The sequence below is a fragment of the Symphalangus syndactylus genome, chromosome 7 (genome assembly GCF_028878055.3).
Source record: "Symphalangus syndactylus isolate Jambi chromosome 7, NHGRI_mSymSyn1-v2.1_pri, whole genome shotgun sequence".
Lineage (NCBI taxonomy): Eukaryota > Metazoa > Chordata > Mammalia > Primates > Hylobatidae > Symphalangus > Symphalangus syndactylus.
In genome coordinates, this window is record NC_072429.2 from 131,959,861 (window position 1) to 131,985,338 (window position 25,478).

The window sequence follows — 25,478 nt, forward strand, 5'->3', positions numbered from 1 at the left end:
ATGTCATTGAGGAAACAAGATAGGGCTACAGAGAAACTGATGAATGTCACTGGCGATTAGTGTTGCCTGGAGCAGGGTGGGAGGCATGGCAGGCGGCACCAGTATTGGCCTTGTGGACAAGGAGGGATTTGGACATGAAAAAATGGGCAGGAGGGCCTCACAAGCTGGAGCACCCAGGGCACCCTTGGCACAGAGAGAGGCAAAGCTCTGAACTGGTCCCAACCCTTTGTGCATGGGGTGTGGTCAGAGCTGGGGTTGAGAAAGGTGTGGCTTTGAATCCTACATCACTCTGTATCACCTGTGATCCTAGCAGGCCCTAGGCCTCCACCTCTACATCTCTTCCCTCACTAATGAAATGTAAATGTGGGCCTGCAACCCCTACACTGCAATTCTGAAATCCAAAAGTCCTCAAAGTCTTTTTTTTTTTTTTTTTTTTTTTTTTGGTAAGTTTGCAGCTAACTCATTTGGCAGCAAAATCTGACATGGGGTGGCTGAAGAAATTCTATTCTTTACTCATCTCTCTCAGGATGAGTAACCCACACATCTCACCACAGAAATGATGGCTGTGTTTAAAGGTGGGGCTGCACTCCAGGCCTCCCCAGGGGATTGGGTGTTGTTTGCTGTTTGCTTCTCTGTTCTTTCAAAAGGCCCCAGGGTGCTGGTAAGGGGTCCTGGGCCTGGATCCTTGTATAGAAGGGATTAGCATTGCATTCTGTGCATTTCGGTGCGTAATAAAGATCAGCTGTCTTTGTCATTTTTTTGCTTGTTTACATTGAAAACCTGACTAGATTTAAGCTGTAGGGGTCTGAATAAATGACTGACATTTTCCAGGTGCAAAAAGCAGTGACTTTTCTTTTGCTGAAAGCACATTCAGGCTGCCAGTGGAGAGAGCACTCACTGAGGCCTCTCCCCTTCCTCACCCCTTCTCTTCCCTTTCCCGACAGGAATCTCTCTGCTCAGCTATGAGGCATCTGTACCTTCTGTGCCCATTTCCACCCATGGCCGGCTGCTGGGCAGGTCTCAGGCCATCCGGGTGGGTACCTCATGGAAGCAAGTGGACCAGTTCCTTGGAGTTCCATATGCTGCCCCGCCCCTGGCAGAGAGGCGCTTCCAGGCACCAGAGCCCTTGAACTGGACAGGCTCCTGGGATGCCAGCAAGCCAAGGTATGGGTTGAGTGGAGAACATCTTGGTAAATGCTCAGAGAAATCTTCTCCATTCTAATCTATCCAAATGGGACTCAGTAGCAGAGCAGTGCATTTTGGATAAAGCAATGTATGGAGGATGGAATATATTAGCTAAGGTATCATTAAGTGCTCTGACAGATAAACTCCTAAGTATCAGTGGCTTAACACTGTTTTGCTCATGTAAAGCCCATCAGGTGATGGAGGGGCCTGTATGCTCTGCTCCACAAAGTGATTCAGGGACGCAGGCTGATGGAGGCTCTACCTTCTTCAGCATGAATCTTCCAAGGTCCCCCAGACATTGATCCAGGAAGAGAGGCTGTGAAATAATTGACAGGAGAGGTTCCCATGGAATAAGCCTGGAAGTGGGGTTCACATGTCACTTGTGCCAGTATTGCAGTGGCCAAGATCAGTTTCCTGGCCATATCTGATCTTAACGAAGCTGGGAGACACAGCATTGAAGGGAAAGTAAATGAGCTAATGAAATTTTTCCCACTAGGAACAAAATTACAAGTTTTTTTTTTTTTTAGGGCACCCATATCCTGTCTTCTTTCCTCATCAAAAATTTCATTTTTTCCTCTTTTCGATGTGTATACCACTTTAAATAGCAAGCATATTGAAGAACAATATTGTGATTTTTTTCTAATTAAAGCATGCTCAGAGTATCTGTGAAAACAGCACTTATTACTGCTGCTCTTCTCCTTCCCACCCGAATCTCCTTCCCAACAGGTACCCCATGGCTCTATCCTCAGGCAGCTGTACCCTCCATACCCACTACCACCATGGCTGGCTGATGATCAGGTCCATGGGCCCATTACCAGATAGAATGATGAGCTAGGAGTCTCTTGAAGTACTCCAGGAAAAAGGTGATACGGACTTCAGCTAGGATGGTGGCAGTCGGAGTGGAAAGGCATGGATTTCCATCTGCTCCACTGCTGGGAAACAAAAATAACAAATATGTGTGAATTAAAGTGCCTTACCATGTTAGGATGTACCCATTTGACAGATGAAGTGATGGAGTCACATAGGTTTTGAGTGGAGAGTAGTTGAGAGCTTGGGTCATTGTAGTCCAGGGCTAGTGAGAATTAGGTGATGAGCCAAGTCACCCATTGTGTAGATGACCATTGCACTGCCATTAGACATAGTCACAGCTGTAGTCTCAGCTCTTATACTGGGAGATGCTCAAACTGGCACTGTAGGACTCTGTACTGGTGTAGAAAGCAGGTAGGACACCCCCTCCAAAGGAGAGTCTGCACTCTTGGAACAAAGAAGGGCCAAAGTCCTAAGTGGCTTTCATTGCTTTTTTCTCTATCTCAAGCTGTTGCATCAGCAGACTTCTCTAAGTTGGTTCATTGTCTCTGGGGAATGTTCTTCCACAGGCCAGTGGCCAGAGAACGGTGGGCACTCTGTCATTCCTTCCATTCACTGAAGCTGAATCTTTAAACTCCCATTTCCTGAAGCTGCCTAATTTCTGCAGAGCTGATGGGATGCCAGGCTTTGGAATGGGGTAGTGGGCTCTGACCATGGTGGTGGGTGGGGAGGGGTGGTGATGGAGCAAGTCTTGGAAGTCACCCAGTCTGTATCTGCAGGGCCAGCTGCTGGCAGCCAGGCACCCAAACATCCACGTCTCCTGGAGTCAGTGAAGATTGTTTGTATCTCAATGTGTTCATCCCTCAGAATGTGGTGAGTTCAGAAGCACTTGCTATGGTTGCCCTGAAGACTGTCCCATTAGAAATCCACTGTCCCCACTATGGTCAGCACAGTTCAGTCTCCACCTCTATGGCCTGCTGAGCTGAGGTTAGGTGATTTGCCTAAGGTCACTCAGCTAGTGAGTGATCTGTGGACTTGGTCAGTTGGTCTTCAGAGCTTATGGCTAGAACCAGTGAGTGGTGACCATGAGTGTGTGCTTTTTCCATGGTGTCAGGAAGAAGACTGTGGACTTGGTTTGCAGTTTAAAGAGCACTTTTATATCTATGATTTTATTGGTCTTCACGTGAACTCTAGGAGGATAGATGGACTGTTAGATCGATCAGTCAATCAATTGATTGACAGAAAAATGTAGAGAGATATATTTGCCCTTGTCTTAAAGGTGCAGACCTGGGGCTAAGAGAGGCTAAGTGAGTTACATAAGGATATTCAGATGGGCAGAGTGGCGGCTCATCCCTCTTGCAGTGTTCCCAAGCCAGTGCTCTTTCTCCTTAGGGCATTTCCCAGTAACAGAGAACTTGGCTTTTTCTTCCTTGGGCTGTCTGGGCCCCATCCTGACCCTGGGGGAGGAACAGTGATGCCTCAGTCCAGACGGGCAGTACCTGGCCTCCAGGTGACGGGCCCTGCACAGGAGGGGCCAGCCTCCTGGACACTTCCTGCGGCTGTCATTGAGGCGGGAGCTGAGGACTGCCCCTTCTTTCTGTGCCTTTCCCTTGCCTCAGCAGCCACAAGCCAAACGGCCTTTTCCCTTGTTGGTGAGCTACCCAATAAAGATTAGTCAGGGCACTTTTAGGAGGGGCATACAGGGCCCCTTCACTGATCTGTGCACAGAACAGGACAAATGAACTCAAGACCACTCAAGCTGGTCTTTCTCTGTGGCATTTAAAAAGACCTCATATTTGAAGAATCCACAACCACCAAGTGGTGACATCTGAGCTGGAATGTCACAGAGGAAGAGGCTCCAGGTCAGACCCTTCCTCTCTGTAAGGCATTTCAATGAGTGACTCTACTGCTCTGAAACTCTGCTTTCACAGCTGTAGAGTGGGGTGCTTATGTTCACCATAGCTTCTACCTCCTTGGGTGGAAGATCAAATGAGACACTCTAGGGCAGAGCCTTTAGCACAGCACTTATAGGGGCAGGTCCTCAGGCAGTGTTTGCTCATGTGAGGGGGCCCCTTTGTAGAAACATCTGTGTGTCTGTCTGAGGCCATCATATGTGGAGTGGTGATGTCACAAGGAGTCAGGACCTTGGATGGAGCATGAGTTACCGGATGCCTGCATATCCCATGGCCTGAACTGGGGCCTCAGATCCCCAGCTCAGACACACGATTCTAATATAATAGGGTCAGCCTACTTCCAAACCCTCAGCTCTGCTACCTCCTAGCTGTGGATTTCAGGCAAGCCATTCAACATGTCTAAGCCTCTGCCTCTTCATCTGTAAAATGTGGATAATAAGAATCTGCCAACTTCACACAACTGTTTGAGGCCCTATTGTAAACACTCGGCACAGTGCCTGGCTCTTAGTAAGTACATACTAAACTCTAGCTCTGTGTTACCAAGATGGGGCCAGTCACAGAGCATCCAAGGGAAAGGGGACGCTAAGGACCCAGAATGCTTTTTTGGAATAAACCATGGGCCAGAACTGGGAGCTGGAAGGCTGTGTGTTACCAGGAGACGGGCTCCAGGTCTGCAGGGAGCAGCCATCTCTGATACCTGCTCACTCTGCAATGTGGGAGAAGTGTCCTCACCTTTTGTGACCTTCAGTTTCCTTCTCTATGAATGGGGTTTAGTAGTTGCTCAGGCTGCCATAACAAAGCACTGCAAGCTGCGTGGCTTAAACAACAGAGAGATTTTTCTCACAATTCTAGAGACAGAAGTCCAAGATCAAGGTGCTGCAGGATTGGTTCCTTCAGAGGCTCCTCTCCTTAGCTTGTGGATGTTCCACTTCTCTTCCTTGTGTCTTTATGTGGCCTTCCCTCTGTACCTGTGTCCTGACCCTTTCTTCTTATAAGGACACCAGTCCTATTGGATTAGGACTTACAAATATGACTTCATTTTACCTTAATTACCACATTAGGCACTATCTCCAAATACAGTGAACTGCTGAGGTCTTGGGGGCTAGGACTTCAATGTATAAATTTAGAGGGACACAGCTCCATCCACTGCATGGGGCTAAATATGCCACAGAGCTGGCCAGAGGAGTCCTGTGTCAACCAAGAATCAGGCTCCAAGCATGGGAAAGGTGCCCTCCCCACACTCTAGCCTCATGTTTCTCCAATTCCCACAGGCCCCTAACATGTCTGTGCTGGTGTTCTTCCACAACACCAAGGACGGGGAGGAGAGTGAAGGATGGCCGGCTATCGACGGCTCCTTCCTGGCTGCTGTTGGCAACCTCATCGTGGTCACTGCTGGCTACCGAGTGGGTGTCTTTGGCTTCCTGAGTTCTGGTGAGTTGCTGCCTCTGGTGGGAGCTGCTGACCCCCTGAGCCAAGGCTCAGCCCCTTTTTCCCCAAGACCCATCCCCTCACTGCCCCTGCTCCTCCTCCAGCCAAGCTAGGCACACAGTGGAAATTTTAGCACATATGGTAGACTCTCTGGGGATACTGACACCCATAGACAAGGATGATAGTTGCCATTTATTGATAACTTACTACATGTCTGAGCTGCACTGCTCCAAGTCCATTACAGGTCTTATCTTGTGATGTGTGTGTATGTGTGAGTGTGTAGTTTAAAGAGGAAATTGAGGCCCAAGAAGATTAGAAACTGGCTTAAGATTATACAGTCAGGGAACAGCTGGGCCAAGAATTGACTTGCCCTGAACAACCCTAGGGGATGAGTTATATAGCTCTTCTGCCCACAGGGAAGCCATCTGATTTGGAATCAGGGCTGTATCAATAAGGAGATTCTCACCTCCTTTTAATACTGGCCTCACTTGTGAACAATGGCCTGTCCCGTATCACAAACCTGTTGATCACCCCGTCTATGGTCTCCATCTTCCCCACTGACTCCTAGGGCTGAAGTGAGCCCTGGACCAACCTAAACATCCTCCATCCACGTCTTTTCCTCCAGCTACCACCTGCAGCAGGGAATGTATCAGCTGCAGTGGTCGGGGCAGAGCCACTGGCCTAGGAATCTGAAGAGCCCAGGGCCACCTCTGGCTGTGGACCCTCAGACAAAACCTTTCCTTTCACCCAGTCTCAGCCTTGTCCTCGGTAAAATGGGGGTAATTTTACCTGACTTCCAAAGTTACGATGAGGCTTAAATGAGGTAATACATGTAAAAGGGTTTCAGAGACTTGAGTTTTACACATCTTTGAGGATAGTGACTGCTTCATCTCTGTTTCCCAAGGGTCTCATTTAAGATCTGAGATATCCTACGTGCTAAGTGTGGGTGGGTGAATGGAAGATGGGTAGTCGGAATGACCAGCTGGACTAGAATGTGTGTGAATGTGTGGGGTAGGTGTCCAGCATGAGCAGAAACCTGGATGACCACATGGCATGAAGGCTTGGATGCTGCTAAGAGGATTCTAGACATACGAAATGGGCAACAAGTTAAGGCAAATAACAACCAGATGTCTATGTAGATGAGGATGAGAAACAGATTTCAGATTTTTTTGATGGGGAGCAGGGTCAGCTGGGAATCCAAGGACAGATATAGCTTCCCCTTTCCTGGCTCTGAGAGACCATGGGTCCCTTATTTGGCCTTTCCAAATCTCAGTTTTCTCGGTGGTAAAATAAGGAAAATTATCCCACCCTCTTTCACATATATGTCATGGTGAGAAGTGAATATGGTAACTGGAGTTTTGTGGAAGCTATTTGGAGAGTGTTTAAAGAATTATTCACATGTGAGTTTATTTTCCTCTTTGAAGAGGGAAACCTCTTTGCCTGGGTTTGCTTTCCTCTGTGTGAACACAAGACTGACCATAATTTGTGCCATTGCTGGCCCCTTCCTCTAGAGGTGGTGACATCAGGACTCACCCCAAGGAGCCTGGGCCTGGGGAGCTTTTCCCAGACATGGCTGTCTTGTTGGCTTAGAGCATTTCTAGACAGAATAGAGTTTCCATATGTCGTCTGTCCTTCAGTGGGCAGGAGATTATGATTTCACAGAGTGTAATCTTGTTGAGAATTCATGTGCTTCTGGAGAGGCAAACTCATTTTGGCTGCCGGCAGGGGCAGCCTGTGGGAAGGAAACGGAAGCTTCCAGAACACCCAACCCCGCTCATTCCTGATGTGCACCAAGCCTGCCTGTTCATTTTGCTCAAGGGAAAAACCATCAGCAAGAGAGAAGGAAAGTTACACTTATGGAGTGTGTCTGTCTTCACCAAATATTTCTCCTGGATTACCTCATCTATTTCTCACAGGAGATCTCTGAGGCCAGCAGGGCGCAGACATTTCACAGATGGGTCAGTGGAGCTCAGTGAGGCTGAGAAATGTTATCGCCACAGTCACAAGTGGCATCCTGTGCCTTAAACTCTGTTGGTGGAACAACAAGAAATACTGTAGTGCAGGCAGCTCCCTCCGATGGCTGGACACGCCCTTTCAATTCCCTGTTCTTCAGCTGTGCTGAACAGGGTCTATCTTTTGCGTTCATTTAGCCACAGGCCATTTTCTTTTTCTTTCTTTCTTTCTTTCTTTCTTTCTTTCTTTCTTTCTTTCTTTCTTTCTTTCTTTCTCTCTTTCTTTGTTTCTTTCCTTCTTTCTTTCTTTCTTTCTTTTTTAAATTTTACTTTAAGTTCCGGGATACATGTGCAGAACATGCAGGTTTGTTACATAGGTATACATGTGCCATGGGGATTTGCTGCACCTATCAACCTGTCATCTAGGTTTTAAGCCCCACATGCATTAGGTATTTTTCCTAATGCTCTCCCTCCCCTTGCCCCCCACCCCCCAACAGGCCCTGGTGTATGTTGTTTCCCCTCCCTGTGTCTATGTGTTCTCAGTGTTCAACTCCCACTTATGAATGAGAACATGTGATGTTTGGTTTTCTGTTCCTGTGTTAGTTTGCTGAGAATGATGGCTTCCAGCTTCATCTATGTCCCTGCAATGGATATGATCTCATTCTTTTTTATGGCTGCATAGTATTCCATAGTATATATGTGCCACATTTTCTTTATCCAGTCTATCAGTGATGGGCGTTTGGGTTGGTTCCAAGTCTTTGCTATTGTAAATAGTGCTGCAGTAAACATAAGTGTGCATGTGTCTTTATCGTAGAATGATTTGGTGATTCCTCAAAAATCTAGAACCAGAAATACCATTTGACCCAGCAATCTCATTACTGGATATATACCCACAGGATTATAAATTATTCTACTAGAGAGACACAGGCTATTTTTTTTTGCCTTCCTTCCTAGCCTGCCTCATGTGTCCCACATTCCCAAACTTCCCAGTCTCTCAAATTGCGCCTCCCTGCTCTTCAGCTCTGAAAGGGGAGCAAAGATGTTCACATCCTCATCAAATCAATCAGGAAACTGAGGCACAGAGATAGGGAAAGGGCAGAGCAGCAACAGCAGAGCCATGATGCAGATTCAGGCTTCCTGCTATGGAGGAGCTGTCACCTGCCTGCCTCAGGCAAGCTCAGAGACAGGACTGAGCCTGGCCCCGCAGAGGCCAACAGGAAGCAGGTGCTCACCTCCTGAAGCACAAAGGGGCCAGCCCTTGATCCCAGTTAATCCCCCAATAAGCCTGTGACACTGGTGCAACCGTTCCCTCTTTCATATTTTTTAAATAATAGATTTTATTATTTAGACCTGTTTTAAGTTTATAGAAAAGTTGAGCAGAAAGGACAGAGAGTTCCCATACATTCCCTTCTCCCCCTCCTTCTTGCCCTATTTATAAGATGCTTTGGTTGGGCACATGTGTTACACTTGATGCGCCGATGGTGGTGTGTTATGATTTACTGATGTCCACAGTTTACCTTGGGGTTCGTCCTGTGTGTTGGATGCTCTCTAGGTTTCGTGGACTGGCTGATGTCCTGGATCCACCGTTACAAGGCCCAATAGGATCATTTTGTTGCCCTCCAACTTTCCTGTGCTCCACCTCTTCATCTCTCCCTTTTTCCAGTTTAAGTCATTGAAAATTGCAGTTCAGAACGTAGATTTGGAAAGAGCTGGTTACTTTGCATGCCAGCCTCAGCCTAGGATTCTGCAGGGAATGTGGCTTTGCATCTGAGCAGGATGGGGTCTGAGACCTGCTCTGTGGCTCTGTGGGGCCAAAACTCTGAGCAGCTCCTTCCTTCCCCATCCCAGTGCAGGCTGCCTGTCTGTGAGCAGAAGACGCTAAGTCTTGCAGGGAGATGGAGTGTGTGAGGACAAGCACCAGGACTCACCCATGTTCATTCCCTGCTTCTTCCCTAGACAGGGGCTCTTCCAAGGCAGGGCTGTGTTTTTATCATTTCCTGGCCCAGTATCTGGCCAGTGGCTGGCACAGAGCTGCCTCCTGATCTCAGCAGTGGCAGCCCTGTCACTCACAGAGCCAGGCTGAGCAGCCCCTCGTGAGCATCATCTCATTTGATAAATGTGTGCAACATCTGCTGCTGTATCCCAGAGTGAAAACGGTCCCTGAGAGCCCCAGACTCCAGAGGTACCTTGTGAAAGAGACTGGAGGAAAATGAAAGCAGAAGCTCGTGCCAGTCCTGAGGCCCACTAGACAAATGCATGCTCTCTGCTGAAAAAAGGCAAGCCCAGCCCAGTGTTGAAAGGGAGTCTTAGTTCCTATGGATGTGAGCAGTTGGAAAGGAAGCAGTTGCTGGGTGAAGGGAGGCCATTTCCCCAAGCCTGGACCCCGCAGCAGGACAGACCCCAGGGGGCATCTGGCACCAAGTCGTTGTTCCTGTCTGTCTGGCAAAGCAATGCAGTGAAGGGAAGTGGGGTGGTGGCATCAGGTGGGACACAGGAGGAGAGGCTGGACAAGGGGCCTATGGGCTCTGCAGGGCGTGGGAGCAGAGGAAATGTGCTTTGGCCAGGACACCAGACAGAAGGTCCGGCTGCCAACGGTAACCACACACGCCATGACCTCATTGTCTCTGGGACACTCGGAGGCCTACTGAGCAGGTCTGCTGTCCACTCTACCCAAAACAGGCTCAGAATGCTCCCCAGCGGGTGCCCCCTCACAGGCAGACTGGAGACAAGGACACACTGCTAAGAGCATCAGCAACATAATGTTAGAACCTAAACTTGTTCTATTTTGTTAAAAATTAATCTTCTGTGGTGCTTTATGACAAGCACTGTTCTGTTCCCCTTACAAGTATTAACTAATTACTCAACCTTATGAGGAAGTGCTATTATCACCCCCATTTTACAGATGGAGAAAATCAAAGCACACAAACATGAACTTGTGCAGGGCCCCTCAAGGCTGTACATGGTGGAGCTGGGACTGCAGCCAGCTGGTCTGGTTCCACGGCCACTACACTACACTGCCTGTTGTTGATGTTCTCTGGAAAGACCAGGGCGAGCCCAGAACAGTGCTAAGGGGCTTCGGTCAGATCGTTGAAGAGATCGAATGAGCAAACAAGAGCCAATTCACCAAGGAGGGAGCAGGTGAATGCTTGCTGGGTGCTCTGAGCCAGAGGAGTAGGAGCCAGGAGGTACGGGGCAGATCAGGGCGGGCAGCAGTGGATGGAGAAGAGTGTTAGCGTGGCCTGGAGGGCTTCCATTCAGGTCAGTTCTCCCTGTGGGCAGCTGAGAGCAGTCCTCTGGTGTCTTGCCCCTGGGCCCAAGCCTCGAAGCACATCAGGAGGGGCAAAGAGTGTGCCTGTGGCATGACTGAGTGAGGTGGGACCTGAGGATGAGAAGAACTGGAGCTGAGACACACAGACTGCAGCAGAGGGGGTGGCCCCTGGGCAGTGATGGGGACCCAGACTGATGAGACAGCCTCATGGCACATCTTAGAAGGTCAGGAAAGCCAGGAAGAAGTTTGCACTTGATGCAGTAGGAATGAGGGAGGTATAAAGGCTTTTTGAACAGAGAAAGTTTCAGAAATAAAGCACTGAAATTTTTTATTTCACATCATAGCTTTTTCAACAAATGTTTATTGAATTGGGTTGAATGTTAGTACATAATTCTGATTGTGAATTAGGATTTGAGTCCCAGCTTGATCTCAAATTCACTTCTTACATCTAAACAAGCTCATTCCCTCCAAAGTTTCAGTTTTTTCACCAGTAAAGGAAAAGGTTGGACCAGACACGTTGGACTGTAATTGCTTGGTAACTGCCTTCTGCATTTGTCTCTGAGGTTGTGTGTCCCTAGGCCTAGGTAGGATCTCTCTTGCTTTCTGCCTTACCTAGCATAGTGCCTGATACCAGCTGAAGCCCAATTCATACTTGTTTGATGAGTGGCCCCATGAACACATGCTCACCTCTGACCTCTCAGAAGTCTAGACCCCAGAAGTCAACACTGACCCTTTTCGTGTAGTGGAGAAAAAGCTGATACATGGGAAGGGAGAGTCAAGAACATTTCCTCTCCTCCTTGTCCCTGGAATACAGGCTGTGGACGTCACTTTCCAGATTTGCAGGACTTGGTCTGACTCAGTTGGTGCCCTGCTTTCCTGGGCTACCTGAGACCTTGGAGGAAACAAACGCGTTCATCCTAACAAATGGATCATATGAGCAATCCAGAAAGTTCACAGTGAGGATCATGTTCTACCAATGGCTTCACCAGTTCCAGAACACAAAATGCATTTGAAGAACTTCTGGACATCTCCGCAGCTGGAAGAATAATTTGTGTCATTATGCACTCTGAGCTAAGTGGAGTGCTCAGGCAGGCTGGAGACAAGAACACTCTGCTAAGAGCATCAGTGACATAATAGAACTGAAACCTGTTCTATTTTATGAAAAATTAATCTTCCATAGTGCTTTATGACAAGCACTGTTCTGTTCCCTTTACAAATATTAAGTGATTTAGTCAACAACCTTATGAGGAAGTGCTATTATCACCCCCGTTTTACAGATGGGGAGAATCAAAGCACACAAACATGAACTTGTCCAGGGCCCCTCAGGGCTGTAAATGGTGGAGCTGGGACTGCAGCTGGCTGGTCCGGCTCCATGGTGAGACCATGGTATTCTCTTCAACTTTGTGATTACTAGACTGGGGAATCAGGATGCAGGATTTTTCTGTTTTTTCTTTTCTTTTTTCCTATTTGGGAATATGGGGTCTCATCAGTAGTTTCTTGCTGGATGCTGAATTCTGTGTATCATAACTGTGGTGCCTCATGGAGAAACGTGAGGGGTCTGGAGCTCGGGGAGTGGGCTGGGCCGCTGACACACACAGGACCATCACCAACATGTAGGTGGTAATGAAAGCCATGGAACCTGATGAGGTTCCTTAGTGCAAAGTCAGAAAGGAAGAATGGGAACCTCAGATGAGACGAGAATGAGATCTGGTGTTTCAAGGTCTGATAAAGAGGACAAGTTAGTGGAGTAGTTTGACAAGGATCAACTGAATTCACAAGACAACCAGAAGTGTATGTAGTGTCTCAAAAACCTAAGGAGAAGAGCATATTTTTGCTATACTTGTTTGTATCTAGATCATTTTATTTAAAAAAAAAATAGTGCTGAGTTTTCAACAAGTGTTAATTGGATTCTATGAAAAAGGAAAGAGATCAATTCAATTGCATGCTAATAAAGGCTTCAGATGATAAGGTGAGGGGAAGGGTGGGATCCAGAGCCCCAGCCTGGCCTGGCCATTGTCAGGGACAGCCACCTGCAGGGGTCAAAGACATGGGGCAGAGAGTTCACCTCCTTCCCACTGATTCGCCAAGATAGTGGTGGACCTGAAGATGTGCTGCCTCTAATCTGAGTAACTCCCCTCAGCTAATGACAGAGAAGCTATGGCTCAGAGAGTTATAAGGACATGATCAAGGTCTCCTAGCTGGCAAAGGAGAGGTACAAGAACATGATCAAGGTCTCCTAGCTGGCTAGCATTCAGGCCTATGTGTGTCTGGTCTCAAGGCCCATGCTCCTCCACTGTTCCTCACTGTATTTGGAACCCACAGTCTCGACCTGTGAGGACAAGAGCCCAGAGCCCCTGGAGGGGCCATGTATATGCCTGCCATAGACAGCACCATGATTTTCAAATCCAAGGTTGCAAAGTCACAAAGGATAAAAGGCTTTCCTCTTTTCTGAAGGATCCAGAGAGGTGAGTGGCAACTGGGGGCTGCTGGACCAGGTGGCGGCTCTGACCTGGGTGCAGACCCACATCCGAGGATTTGGCGGGGACCCTGGGCGCGTATCCCTGGCAGCAGACCGTGGCGGGGCTGATGTGGCCAGCATCCACCTTTTCACAGCCAGGGCCACCAACTCCCAACTTTTCCGGAGAGCTGTGCTGATGGTAAGTGATATGTGTTCTACCTTCAGTCTTACTGCAGATGCGGCTGGGGGAGGTGGTTCTCCTGTGCTTCGAAAGTCTAGTTGGCTTCAATTGCTTGGACTTCCCTTGTCCTTTGTCCTGAGTGTGGATGCTGCTTGGAGTTTTCCGTGTATGTGTGATTCCACAATGCTGAAGAGCTCCCCTGACTTTTTTCCACTCATGTCTGAAGTGATAAAAATTTTAGATGGTGAAGTGTTTCTATTTCCTGAGAGTAATTCATTAGGATTTAGTGATCTGAACCATCTATTATCTCTCTTGTCAATGAATGGTGGTAAAGAGGAGAACCCACTGTTCACAATTCTTCTGGATGGCCTGAAGTGCCGGCTACGTGAGGAAGATGATGATGGTGATGAGGAGGAGGATGATGGTGGTAATGATGATAATGATGATGGTGATGATACAGTGATGTTGAAAATAATTATGATGGAACAAATAACCTGGTTGGCCATTGCATATACCCTGATATTTATTGATCTGTCATTGATTAGTTTCTAATTTTATGGCATATCCAATTTGTGCCAGATGTGCTGTGTGAGATGCTGGAAATGCCATGAAGAGTTATTCATAACCCAGTTCTTAGGAAGTTTGTCATTACTGGGGGTTAAGGGACAAATGCTTAAAGCAGATATTTACAAGAAGATCTTAGAGCAGCCCAAAGAGAAGGCCCCAGCCAAGCATAAGGGAAGGAGGGAGTTTGGATCAGCACGTCCCTTGAGGGGAGTGTCTGAGCCAAATGCTGAATGCTGGGTAGGCATTTACCTAGAGACAAAGTCCTGGCAACAGGGAAAGCTGGGAGGACAGAGCCCTGGTGGGGCAGCAGTGTGGAGGCAGAGATGAGCCAGACTGCCCTGAACAGCTTGGGTTTTATCCTGAGTCCATGGGGAGCCATCAGAGTGGTTTTGATTATTTATTTGTTTGCTTGTTTGTTTTGTTTTAGGATTTTAACCATTTTAAGTGTGCCGTTCATTGGGATTAAGTACATTCCCAATGTTGTGCAACCATTACTACTATCCATCGTCAGACCAGAACCTCTGTATCCATTAACACCCCCCATCTCCTCATTCTCTCAGTCCCTGGTAACCTCTACTCTACTTTCTGTCTCTATCCACTTGCCTGTTGTAGGTGCCTCATATTAGTGTAATCATGTAAGATTTGTCCTTATGTGTCTGGCTTATTTCACTTAGCATAATGTCTTTAAGGTCCACCCATGTTGTAGCATGTGTCAGAATTTCTTTCCTTTTTATGGCTGCATAATATTCCATCGTGCAGAGGGACCACATTTTGTTTATCCACTCATCTGTTGATGGACATTTGAATTCTACCTTTTGCCTATTGTGAACAGTACTGCTGTGAATATGGGTGTGCCATCAGAAGGCCTTTAGGCAGGAAGGAAACGTGCTTACAGCTGCCCTTCAGGACAACCTCTCTTAAAGCTCAGTGAAGAATGAATTTAAGAGGGGCAATGCTGGAGGCAGAGAAAGCAATTAGGATACTGTAAAGTTACTCAAGTTAAGGAAAGATGGAAAACAATTAACTGTACCTCAGCCTTGCCCAACCTTTTAGGAATCCAAGCTCTTTATCCTAGGAGGGTAGGAGAAGTGTCATTGTCTGGGTACAACTGATGCTAGATAGTATTGTCACCATTGCCAAAAGAAAGCGGTGTCACCTGCCACGCATCTCTCTCCATCAGCCACAGGAACCTTTCATGTTCCTTGGAGTCCATGCTCTGTTCTGGCTCATACAGGCAGTTTCCTTTGCATGGAACGGTTTTTCCCCATCCCCCTCTTTGCCTGCCCTACTTTTCCCTTAGAGAAGCCTTCCTGACTTTTCAGCCTAGAACTGAGCCCTCTTTATATGGCTTGTGCTGCCTGTATGTCTCCTATGCAGCATTCACCAGGATTTCCAACAGTAAGTAATTGCTCTTAGTGCCAAAGCTGCTGCCTCACAAGACTGCAAGCTCCAGCAGAGCAGGGGCTGGGTGTGCTTTGCTCTCCACGGGACCCCAAGCACCCCACACAACACATCTTAGAGTCCGTGGATGTGCCATAATTATTTTGGGGCAGCAATGAGCAGATGACTGGGGGAGGGTTCAGCTGTTGCTCTCGGGGCCCGGGACCCACAGGATACACCAGCTCCCTCCCTTCCACCCCTTTCTTGTGAGTCTTGTCCTTTAATTCCAATTTCCTGCAATCTGTCCCTCTGAAGTTGATCCATCTCAGTGGCAGGAGAATTCAGCACAAACATCTTTCAATTCCTGGTGTTGAAAACAAACCATCCTGCGTTGAATTGATCCTGGAGAGATTTCTCCAGGGCCGTTTCAAAAACCAGACACTCATTAGGACCCAGAAGATGCCAAAAATACCTTCCAATGGGCTCAGAAAGCAGATTTTTCTTTTTGAGGGTTTAAGTGTTTGGGGAATTTCAAATACTAATCTGTTTTAACAAATGGCAGTGTATTTAAAAATAAACCCTTCCATCTGTTTTAGTCATTTGGAAGCAGCTTTTACAACTGCTCCCAGCAGTCCTTGGGATGCATGTGAAATTATTTGGAATTGAGAGAACTAAAATTCTTCAATATATTAGCAGTTCTTAAATGTGTTCTTTATCAACAGATGTTTGGGGAAATGAATATGAGTTGGCAGTTTATTCTGGGATAAAATCTTAAGTCTCTCTGCAAATCTTGGGGCCAGAACTGTTGAAACATTGGTCAAGGGAAACCCTGTGATGATAATGAATAACCTGTATTCATTCAGCACATTTGAGACCACAAAGCGCTTTCAGGGTCTTATCTCACAGATTCCTCACACTGATTGGCATGGGGACCTTATTTTATTTTTTCAGTCTAGAGATAAGAACTTTGAGGCTCAGAGAGATTTAGTGACCTACCAAAGAACATACAGCAAGGAAGAAGCTGCGTTAAGGACTAGAACCTAAAGCCAAGTCCTGTGTTTCCCCACTCTATGACGCTGCCTCTCCAGGAATTTGGGACTCTTTTGGGGTCTCAAGGTGTAAGATAAGGAGCCAAAGCCTAAGGTCAGATAGGCCTGCATGAAGATCCTGGTCTTGGAGAAAACACTTCACCTTGCATTCTTCACCTATCAAATCAAATCAGTGTGATGAATTCTATTTCCCAAGGTCTTGAGATGTTATCAGGACTTATGGTTTGCAAAGTATCTTGCACAACATAGGAACTCAAGAAATCGAGCTCCTTCTTCCCTCTTCCCTTGCCAACGGAAGACAACTCCAGACAGAAGTATGTCCTAGGGTATTTCACCCATCCTGGGGCCAGGCTAGAGGCTGAAGGATGACTTGTTGCAAACATGCATCCTGTGGCTCTGTCCCTGCACAGTCTTCAGACAGGGAAGGTCATGTCCTCTGTGGTATGATTCACGGACCCAGAAAACATTTCCCTTGCTGTTCTATGACAGCGCCCAAGTCTGCCTTCCTCAGGGTGAACTCCTGGCCTCAGGAATCAGCCTCAAGCTAAATTTTCTGGTCTTTGTTTTTTACTCCATTCCTGCATGAATCCTGCATGAATCCTACACTCCAGGCTCACTAGCTATCACTCTTCTGAGGAAATGCCATGCTTCCTCCAGGCCTTTTTATCTCTGGTCTGTGTTCAGCATATCCAGTATCCACCCAGAAAGTTCCTGCTGTTCTTCAGGGCTCAGCTGAAATGAAGCCTCCAAGCCTTTCCTCATCTCTTGAAACAGAAGGAGAGAATCTCACCTTAGTGAAAACACTTGTATGTAGCAATTCTTAGTAACTGTGCCTTATTTTACATGCTTATTATTTTTCTAACATCTCTCATTCCAATTCTACTATGACTAGGTGCTTGAAAACTTATATGAGTTTAATCCACTTAGTGTTTCCTTAACACTTAGCACAGCACTTGGTTCAGGGACAGTGCTGAGTTCCACTAAAGTGATGAGAGAGATGGTGGTTTGAACTCAGAACACTGTTCTCTATTGTTTTTGCAGTATATCTCACAGTGTGAGCATGCTGTGCTTGTCTATTCAGAATTCACCAAGATATTCATGAGTTTTGATGCTTCTACATATATTTTAGAATAAGCTTATTGAGGTTTTTTTCAAATTTTTTTGCTGGGAGTTTGAGTGACATAGACTTGGTCATTAATTTCAGAAAAAAATCGACATTGTAATGATGCTAAGCCTTGCACTCATGAATCAGGTAAACGCTGTAACCATGCACATAGTATTTTTGCCTATTAGGTCTTTTTGTACAGTTTTGAACATGTTTTAATAAAAGTTTTGTGAAATCATTGTGAGGTAAGTTCCTACACACGCCATCATTTGGTTAGTATTATCAATGCTGTCTTCTTTTCTATTGTATTTTCCAGTTTGAAAATACTAGTGTTATGAAATAAGTGGATTCAGCAATTTGCAGAGCTGTTTTGTCACGTCTAATGCTTTGCCTGTTGGTTTCTTTGGGTTTTCTATGAAGTTTCCTCATTATTCTGCAAATAATGGCAGGTTTATTTCTATACCTATTGAAGCAAAATGCTCAGTTGATATAAGAAGGAGACCCAGTACTAAAGCCGCTTAGTAGATAAAAAAGTTCCCTTTTTTTTCTTTCTTTCTCTCTCTCTCTCATAACATCTGCCAAGGTGGGCAGTCCAGGTGTCTCTGGATCACTCAGGGCTCTGGTTTCTTCTGGATATTTCTCTGCCATTTCTTAAGGCCTTCCTCATCTGTAAGGTTGAGTTTGGGCTGCCAGGGGTTCCAGATAGTAGGGAGGGGATGGAGAGGAAGGAGGACCACACCTGCCGTCTTAGGGCTTTGCTGGCAAGGGGCACACTCCCTCTTTAGGTATAGTTACAAGCAGAACTGCATTTGATTTGCTTTCATTCTCCACCACCTTTCTTGATCATGCTTGTTCATATTTTTATCACATTAGTCTACTTAAACAATGTTTTGCTTTTTAAAATCTTCTCTATGGCTGTGTTTTCAGGAGTCTATTTCACTTATGTCTTATTGTTATCTTCTACCTTCTTCCCGTTTCCTTGGTTATCTGTTGTTCCTTTAGCTTCTTAAGTTGAAAGTTAATCTCATTACTTTCATTCTTTGTTTCCTGATCAATTTATTTCAAGCAATAATTTATCCTCTATTTTATCAGCTACACCCACGAAATTTTGAAATGTAGCAATATGTCATTTATTTATAATATTTTATTTGTTGCATTATTTTCTTCTTAACCTAAGGATTTTTTTTTAGACTTCAGATCCCTAGAATTTTTTAATTTTTATTCATCGTTTTAGAATTTGATTTCCAATTTTATTGCTTTATTATCATAGAGCATGAATTGGAAGATGCTGACTCTGAAATTTGTTAGTACTTTCTCTGTGACTTAATACATTATCCATTTGTTGGCAGAGAAGTTATATAGCGTTATCAAAATCTATCTACCTATTTATTTATTTACTTATCTTTACTTACTGTATCAGTTTCTGAGATTCGTATATTAAAATCTCCAAATAAAATTATTGATTTATCTATTTGTCCCTGTTGCAGTTGCTTAATATATTCTGAAACTATATCATCCCATTAACATAGGTTGCAATCATGGTTTCTTCTTAATGTTTTGTTCCTTTTGCACATCTCTCTTTGCCATTATGTAATTTATTTTCACCTTAAATCCCATTTTGTCTCAAAATGCACCACAGGTTTTCCTTTTGTTCATTTTTGCATTAAAAGTTTTGCCCCTTTATTTTCAAACTTTGTGTGTCAATAGACAATACAATGCTGGAATTTTAAAAATTTGTCCTCCACACAGCATGATCTTTTAAACGTATCAGTGAAATGACCTTACCCCCTACTTGGATCCTTTCAATGGCTCCTCATGTCTCCTAGAATGGACCCTATGCCATCCCCTACCCTCTAGGGCCCTGCAGGACCTTCCTGATACCTCCTAAGCACACTCCCTCCTTCCCTAGCTCCCTCGGTCTGGCCACCCTGCCTTCTTTTAGCTCCTTCAGCAAGCAGTCTTGCTCCTCCTGCCTGCAGGAATTGCCCCATTATTCCTGCTGACTCCATACACTTCCTAGATCTTTACATGGCTGTTTGCTGCTCATCTTTCAGGCCTCAGTCCAAACATTGCCTCTGCTTGGAGGCCTTTCCTAAGCCTGGACCTGAAGGATGCCCTGCCTGCTAGGTGACTGCTTGGAGCCTGCCCTCATCCTCATCACCATCATTACCAAGCATCTTGTTTATTTATGATGTCAAGCTCCGTGATATCAGAGACCTCATCTGGTTTTCATTGCTATAGCCCCAGTACCTGAGCAGTGTCTATTTAGTAGGTGTCCAGAAATATCTGCAGAAAGAAATTCTTGGAAGAATGAATAGCGCAGCTATCACAAGTAACGTGCAGAAAATCTAGGCAGGACGTTTTTATAACAATCGTTCAGAATTGGTCTTTCCTTCAATCACTTAGGCCCATCTTCAAGTTTCATAAGACACCCCCCAGAGTCATACAATCTAGTTTTTCTTAAGGCCGCACCTAAAGAAGATGCTGAGCTGCTAACTGGCACCAGGTTTCTCTGGGTGATCTTTGCTCCTCTCTCTCTAGTTGTATGTTTATTTGAAAATTTGAAACCCACTGAGCTTCTGAATGAACCACCCATCCTCCTCAACCCAGAAACTCTTCCTATGTGCCAAGGGTTAAATATTTATTAGGTTTATTTTAATCAGGAATAAATACATGATTTAGCAAAGTGTAATGCTTCCCACTTAGAAATCCCTCTGGGTGCTCCCCAAACGTTCCAATCACATTCGTCACAACAGAAAACAACACATAAGATACTGTGCAGACATCTGGAGTTCAGGAGGGCACCCTGCCTTATGCGGGAAGTCAATGTCCACAGTGTTACATTCATTTCTCATACGTTGGCTGGTTCCTTTGAAATAGCCTTTTGGAATTGTTGGGGAAACCACAGATGTCTCCTTGTATAAACACACTAGAATCTATGATACAGATAATCGTGTAACTGCACATACACATACCACTAGCACGATGAGCTCAGATGGATGGAATGCTTATGTGAGCAGACAGACAGGGAGAGATACTGCAAGCATGTTCCCCTCCTTCCCCAGGATCCCTTTGAAACAGGGAAACATGAGTCATAGATTCATCTGCAGCCCACTCTCTTCCTAGCAGGATTTGGATGGGAGTTTCTCCTTCTCTGGCTATACATTGTGTTTTCTCTCTTGTCTCTTAAAATTATGCATGACCTCATTAATCCACTTGGACTCCTCATCTTTCCTGGAGCTCAGCATTTTTCCTCATATGGATGCCACACCCTTCTTAGAATAAAGTACCGGGCGAGTTAATTCTTTAGACTGTATCCATTTCTTTTTTTAAAAAATCCATCTATTCTTACCTACCCGATCCAGCCAGCCCTTCCACTCTGAAGAGCAGCTGGAAAATGAGCTCCTGAGTGTCCCTCACCTGTCTCCAATTCCATCCTAAGCCATGAGCTGATTTCTCTTTTTACACATTTGTTTATGCATTTTTTTCCCTGTCTACACTGTGAACACCTCTGTTGGGGGTTGGGACTTATGCATTTTCTTTTTTGGCCTGCCTGACACCTTACACAGGACTTAATGCAATGCCTATTCAGGCAATAAATGAATACTTGATGCATTCATACAGGCAAGAATCCCAGCATCCCAGAGAAACTCTGTCTGCACTGCAAAGCCGTGGCTGCAGACATCAGGGAAGCCGGTGCAATTCTAGGCTGGCCCACTCAATTTCCCTGCCAGCAGCCTTCCTCTCTGTCAGTCTTCTGGCCCTCTGCAGAATCAGGGAGGCCATCTGCCTTCCACCCACATGGCTTTGGTGCAGGAGCAGGCCAAAGGTATCTCCCAATTGAAGGCTAAGAAGTCCTTTGGGCTAATATTTAGTGTCACGAAGTTCCTTTAAAAAGAGAGGAAAGCATACCAGAAGTCCCTATGGATTAGTTAAAGTAGTTCCATTCAGGGCACCCATCTGCAAACCCAGACCTTCTGCCAGGACACAGCTTTTGTTTCCTCTCCCTCTCAGCCTTGCCCATACAGAAGTTCTCTCCAGTGACCTCGGAGTATAACTGTCTGGACAGGTCCAGTTCCTTGGAGAGCAGTCCTGGTGCCCTTTCTTGTGAGAGTGGCTTTGTCCTTCCCATACACACGACGTGTGCATACACACATGCTGGGCTCTTCCAAGCATCATCCGACATGTCATGATCCAATGTTCATGATGCCACAGCCCTGATCAGACACCAGGGAGGGGTTCCTTTGGTCACGATGTGGACAGAGAAGATGCGAATTTGAGTCTCCATGTGGCTTCTCTTGGCTTCTAAAATACGTGACGTTCCCGGGGATCAGGGAACCTCGCTTTTCGCAAGATCCCAGGAATAGTTGGAACTTCTGTTCCTTTTGGGCATGAACCATTGTGTCTGTTCTTGGCTAGTCCTCAAAGTAAGGTGGTGATGAGAAGAATGAGCTCTTTCTCTTGCTGCCACCGTACATCAGGGAGACGCTTTTCTTCTTTCGATCAAAGGAGGTGTTGTCCTCACTGGTCAGGGACAGGTAAGAGGCAATGCTCTCTCGAAGGCCATAGCTGAAAAGGGACTCGTCTACCCCAAGCGGGTTCTCTGTTCCCTCGGGGTCCTCCTGCAGTCTATGGACCAGAAGAAAAGGCAGTAGAGAAAGGGAAAAAAAGAGAGTCATAGAGAGAGAAGGGGATAAAGTCATAGAGAGAGGAGGGCAAGACAATGAGAACAGGAGGAAAAGAAAAACAAAAATCCTGGTGACTATTTCTCCAACTTATTATTATTTTTCTTTATTTTAAGATGGAGTCTTGCTCTGTTGCCCAGGCTGGAGCGTGTGGTGCAATCTCTGCTCACTGCAACTTCTGCCTCCCAGGCTCAAGCGATTCTCCCTCCTTAGCCTCCTGAGTAACTGGGATTACAAGCATCCACCACCACGCCCAGCGAATTTTTTGTAGTTTGAGTAGAGACAGGGTTTCACCATGCTGGCCAGGCTGGTCTCAAACTCCTGACCTCAGGTGATCTGCCCACCTCAGCCTCCCAAAGTGCTGGGGTTACAGGCGTGAGCCACCGTGCCTGGCTCTAACTTATTATTCTAATTATTACCCTAACCTATTACTCTGACTACTCTAACTGCAATTATTCTAACCCATTATTTTAATTCTGGTTCTTACACTTGCGGGCTGTGTGATCTTGGAAAAATCACTAAACCCGTCTGAACTGCTCTTTTCTTGGATGGCTGACACTTCCAACTGTAAATTTTAGTAAAAATTAATTTTTGTTATTTACAAGAAAGAGCAGTTTTCTTCATGTCTCGCATAATTTTGATCCTGATTTTCTTTGATTTGCCAATGGGATGTCTGGATTGATACTGAATTATTAAGATTACCCACCAATCCCAAACTATAGATATCCTTTAAAATTCACAGGCTGACAAAGGAATAAACAGAACAAATCCATGAAAGTTTTTTCTCTTAGAAAAAACGAAGAAGTCACTGTAGGATTCTGCTGATGTGTTTAAGCTTTGTGAGTGGGTTTTAAATAATATTAAATTTACACAGGATGTGTTACTTTCTAGGATCCTAACAATTAGAAAAGGGAAAGTGGTATATTTCAGCTAGAGTGTATACCACTAGCATAGAATAAGGACTCAGTAAATGTTTGCAGAAACAGGGGGAGCTGCCACACACCTCGTGAGGCCTGAAGCTGCCCCTGCACCCAGGCATTCCGTTGGTCTACACTTGTGTGGGGCGCTCACCCCCCAGTTTCAGCAGGGTCGGCTGACTCTGGCCACGGTTTTCATGTGCTCAGCACACACGCTGTTTGTGCTCACATGTTCACAGAGCACTTGCACGCACACACACACACACACACACCATACTTACCTGGACACTCTCCTCCAGTCCACAGTCTTCTGACGCAAGGTGACAGGTGAGCTGGAGGCCCTCACTGCCGGGGCAGCCGTGCTTTGTGTCAGGCAGGGCGTGGTGAGCACACAGCACAGGCCATCAGCCACCTCTGAGGAGGGAAGCAGACAGCTGGTCAGGGACCCTGAGGACGCCTCAGCCAGTGTGGGGTTCAGGCCTGAGACACCCTCCAGTGCAGCTCCCTAGCTGCTGCCATGGGGAACGGGGCCTGAGATTTCAAAGGTGCATGGTAGGTAGTGACAATGCTAAAAGTCATGTGCCCAGCTGTTTGAGAAATGTAAGTGTGCCCTGGTATACTCTGCACTTAGCCAGGCACGGGCAGAGAGAGAGGTTTAAGATCTAGTATCAACCAAGCTTGGGTTTGAATTTTAGCTTTGCCCCGATAGTAAATTACCAAGAACTTCTCTGAGCTTTCCTTTCCTCAATTGCAGAATGAAAGAAATGAGGCAACAAGTGAGTGCCTGCAGAAGCCGCAGCCTTCCAGGGTTTCCCTCAAATGCCTAATCCATTAACCTCACAGGGTGTGAGAATGGGGCTGCGTACAGCGCTGATCCCCGCAATTGTGCATTTAGAATGGCACAGGTGGACTAAATACATCTCTAGGAAGAAAGATAAAAGAAACAATGAAAAAAGGAAGGAAAGGAGGGAGGGAGCAGAGGAGGATTGAAAGAGGGCGGGTGAGGAGGAAAAGCAAAGGTGAGAGGGAGAAGGAGGAAGAGGAGGAGGTGAAAATAGCACAAAAAGTAGAAGACTCAGGAAGGGAGGGAAGAGAAAACAAAGATAAAGAGGGCAGAGAGAGAATGCAGACAAAGAATGAAGACAATCTCTCTTTCACTCTAGAAGCTCACGCACAAAAAGAATAAAAGTTAAATAAACCCGTTTCTTTTTTCTCTTGTATGAAAATCTCTGTATAAAATGTCTGACTCTCAGGATCCCCCATCTTTCCAGGCACATTACGATGTAGCTTCGTCCCTTGGAAGGCTTCTCCCTAGCCCATGTTATCATGAGAAAGACTTGATTCTGCTGTACTCAGCCATCTTAGAGATTGAGGAAATTCTGCACAGTCTTATTCAGGCCGAAAACCCCAGTGCTTCTCCTGTGCCCCGGGAGGAGATGATGTGTTCAAGCGGGTGAGGTGGCACTGGCATCCGGCAGGACTAAGCCACCCCTGGCCTCAGAGCCAATCCACCACCAGGTTTTCAAAAGCACATCACACCTCTGACAGGCCCCACTTCCCATCGGATTTATGGAGTGCTCTCTGGGGCATCCTTGCCAAAGAACAAAAGGCATTTGTAGCGGAAGAAGCACACTCAGCCTGTCACAGGGCGGGCAAGCCAGGGAAGACCTTATTTCATGGTTTTCAGTCTGACTTCAACTGTGAACTCAAATGTCCACCCACACAGGTGACCTTGGAGAAATGGGAGGTGAGACCATGAATTTAGAGGGAGATTTAATTGGATGAGAATCTGAAATAATGACCTGTCATGGGTTGGAAATGGAAACGACCTCCCAGGATATGAGGCAAGGAAGATGAAGTCAGATGCAAAGGCTGGAGAGATCAGCTGCAGTGTGCAGCACAGGCAGGGGACACTCTGTGTGTGTCCTTCCTTAGACAGATTAATACTCAGGGTGAAAAATACATTTTGACAAAGAGCAAAAGAACCACCACTCATAAGCACATAACATGAGCCCAGCACTGAGCTAGCCTCGTCCCCTGGATCTCATTGAGGCCTTGATCAGCTTGTGGTCAGTTTTTTTTTTTTTTTTTTTTTTTTTATATTTTTACTGGTTTTTTTTTTTTATATAATTTAGGTTTTAGGGTACATGTGCACAATGTGCAGGTTTGTTACATATGTATCCATGTGCCATGTTGATTTCCTGTACCCATTAACTTGTCATTTAGCATTAGGTATATCTCCTAATGCTATCCCTCCCCCCTACCCCCACCCCATAACAGTCCCCGGAGTGTGATGTTCCCCTTCCTGTGTCCATGAGTTCTCATTGTTCAATTCCCACCTATGAGTGAGAACATGCGGTGTTTGGTTTTTTGTCTTTGCGATAGTTTACTGAGAATGCTGTTGTCCAGTTTCATCCATGTCCCTACAAAGGACACGAACTCATCATTTTTTATGGCTGCATAGTATTCCATGGTGTATATGTGCCACATTTTCTTAATCCAGTCTATCATTGTTGGACATTTGGGTTGGTTCCAACTCTTTGCTATTGTGAATAGTGCTGCGATAAACATACGTGTGCATGT

The 25,478-nt window shown here is 46.0% G+C and overlaps 2 protein-coding genes across 4 annotated transcripts in view; one reads left to right on the forward strand and one right to left on the reverse strand.

The window, feature by feature from the left end:
* Window positions 1-25,478, forward strand: part of TG (thyroglobulin) — a 275,016-nt gene that overhangs the window by 153,726 nt on the left and 95,812 nt on the right. Inside the window, exons 38-41 of the mRNA XM_055287302.1 lie at window positions 945-1,164; window positions 2,772-2,865; window positions 5,177-5,336; window positions 13,008-13,210. Of these exons, the coding sequence (XP_055143277.1) occupies window positions 945-1,164; window positions 2,772-2,865; window positions 5,177-5,336; window positions 13,008-13,210 (677 nt within the window). The remainder of the gene's footprint in view (window positions 1-944; window positions 1,165-2,771; window positions 2,866-5,176; window positions 5,337-13,007; window positions 13,211-25,478) is intronic.
* Window positions 19,927-25,478, reverse strand: part of SLA (Src like adaptor) — a 68,770-nt gene continuing 63,218 nt past the window's right edge. For all 3 annotated transcript variants that reach the window (XM_055287317.2, XM_055287319.2, XM_055287316.2), the window contains 2 exons: window positions 23,177-23,309; window positions 19,927-21,922 (listed from right to left, as the gene is read on the reverse strand). In XM_055287317.2, the coding sequence (XP_055143292.1) occupies window positions 21,709-21,922; window positions 23,177-23,309 (347 nt within the window). In that variant the 3' untranslated portion in view covers window positions 19,927-21,708. The remainder of the gene's footprint in view (window positions 21,923-23,176; window positions 23,310-25,478) is intronic.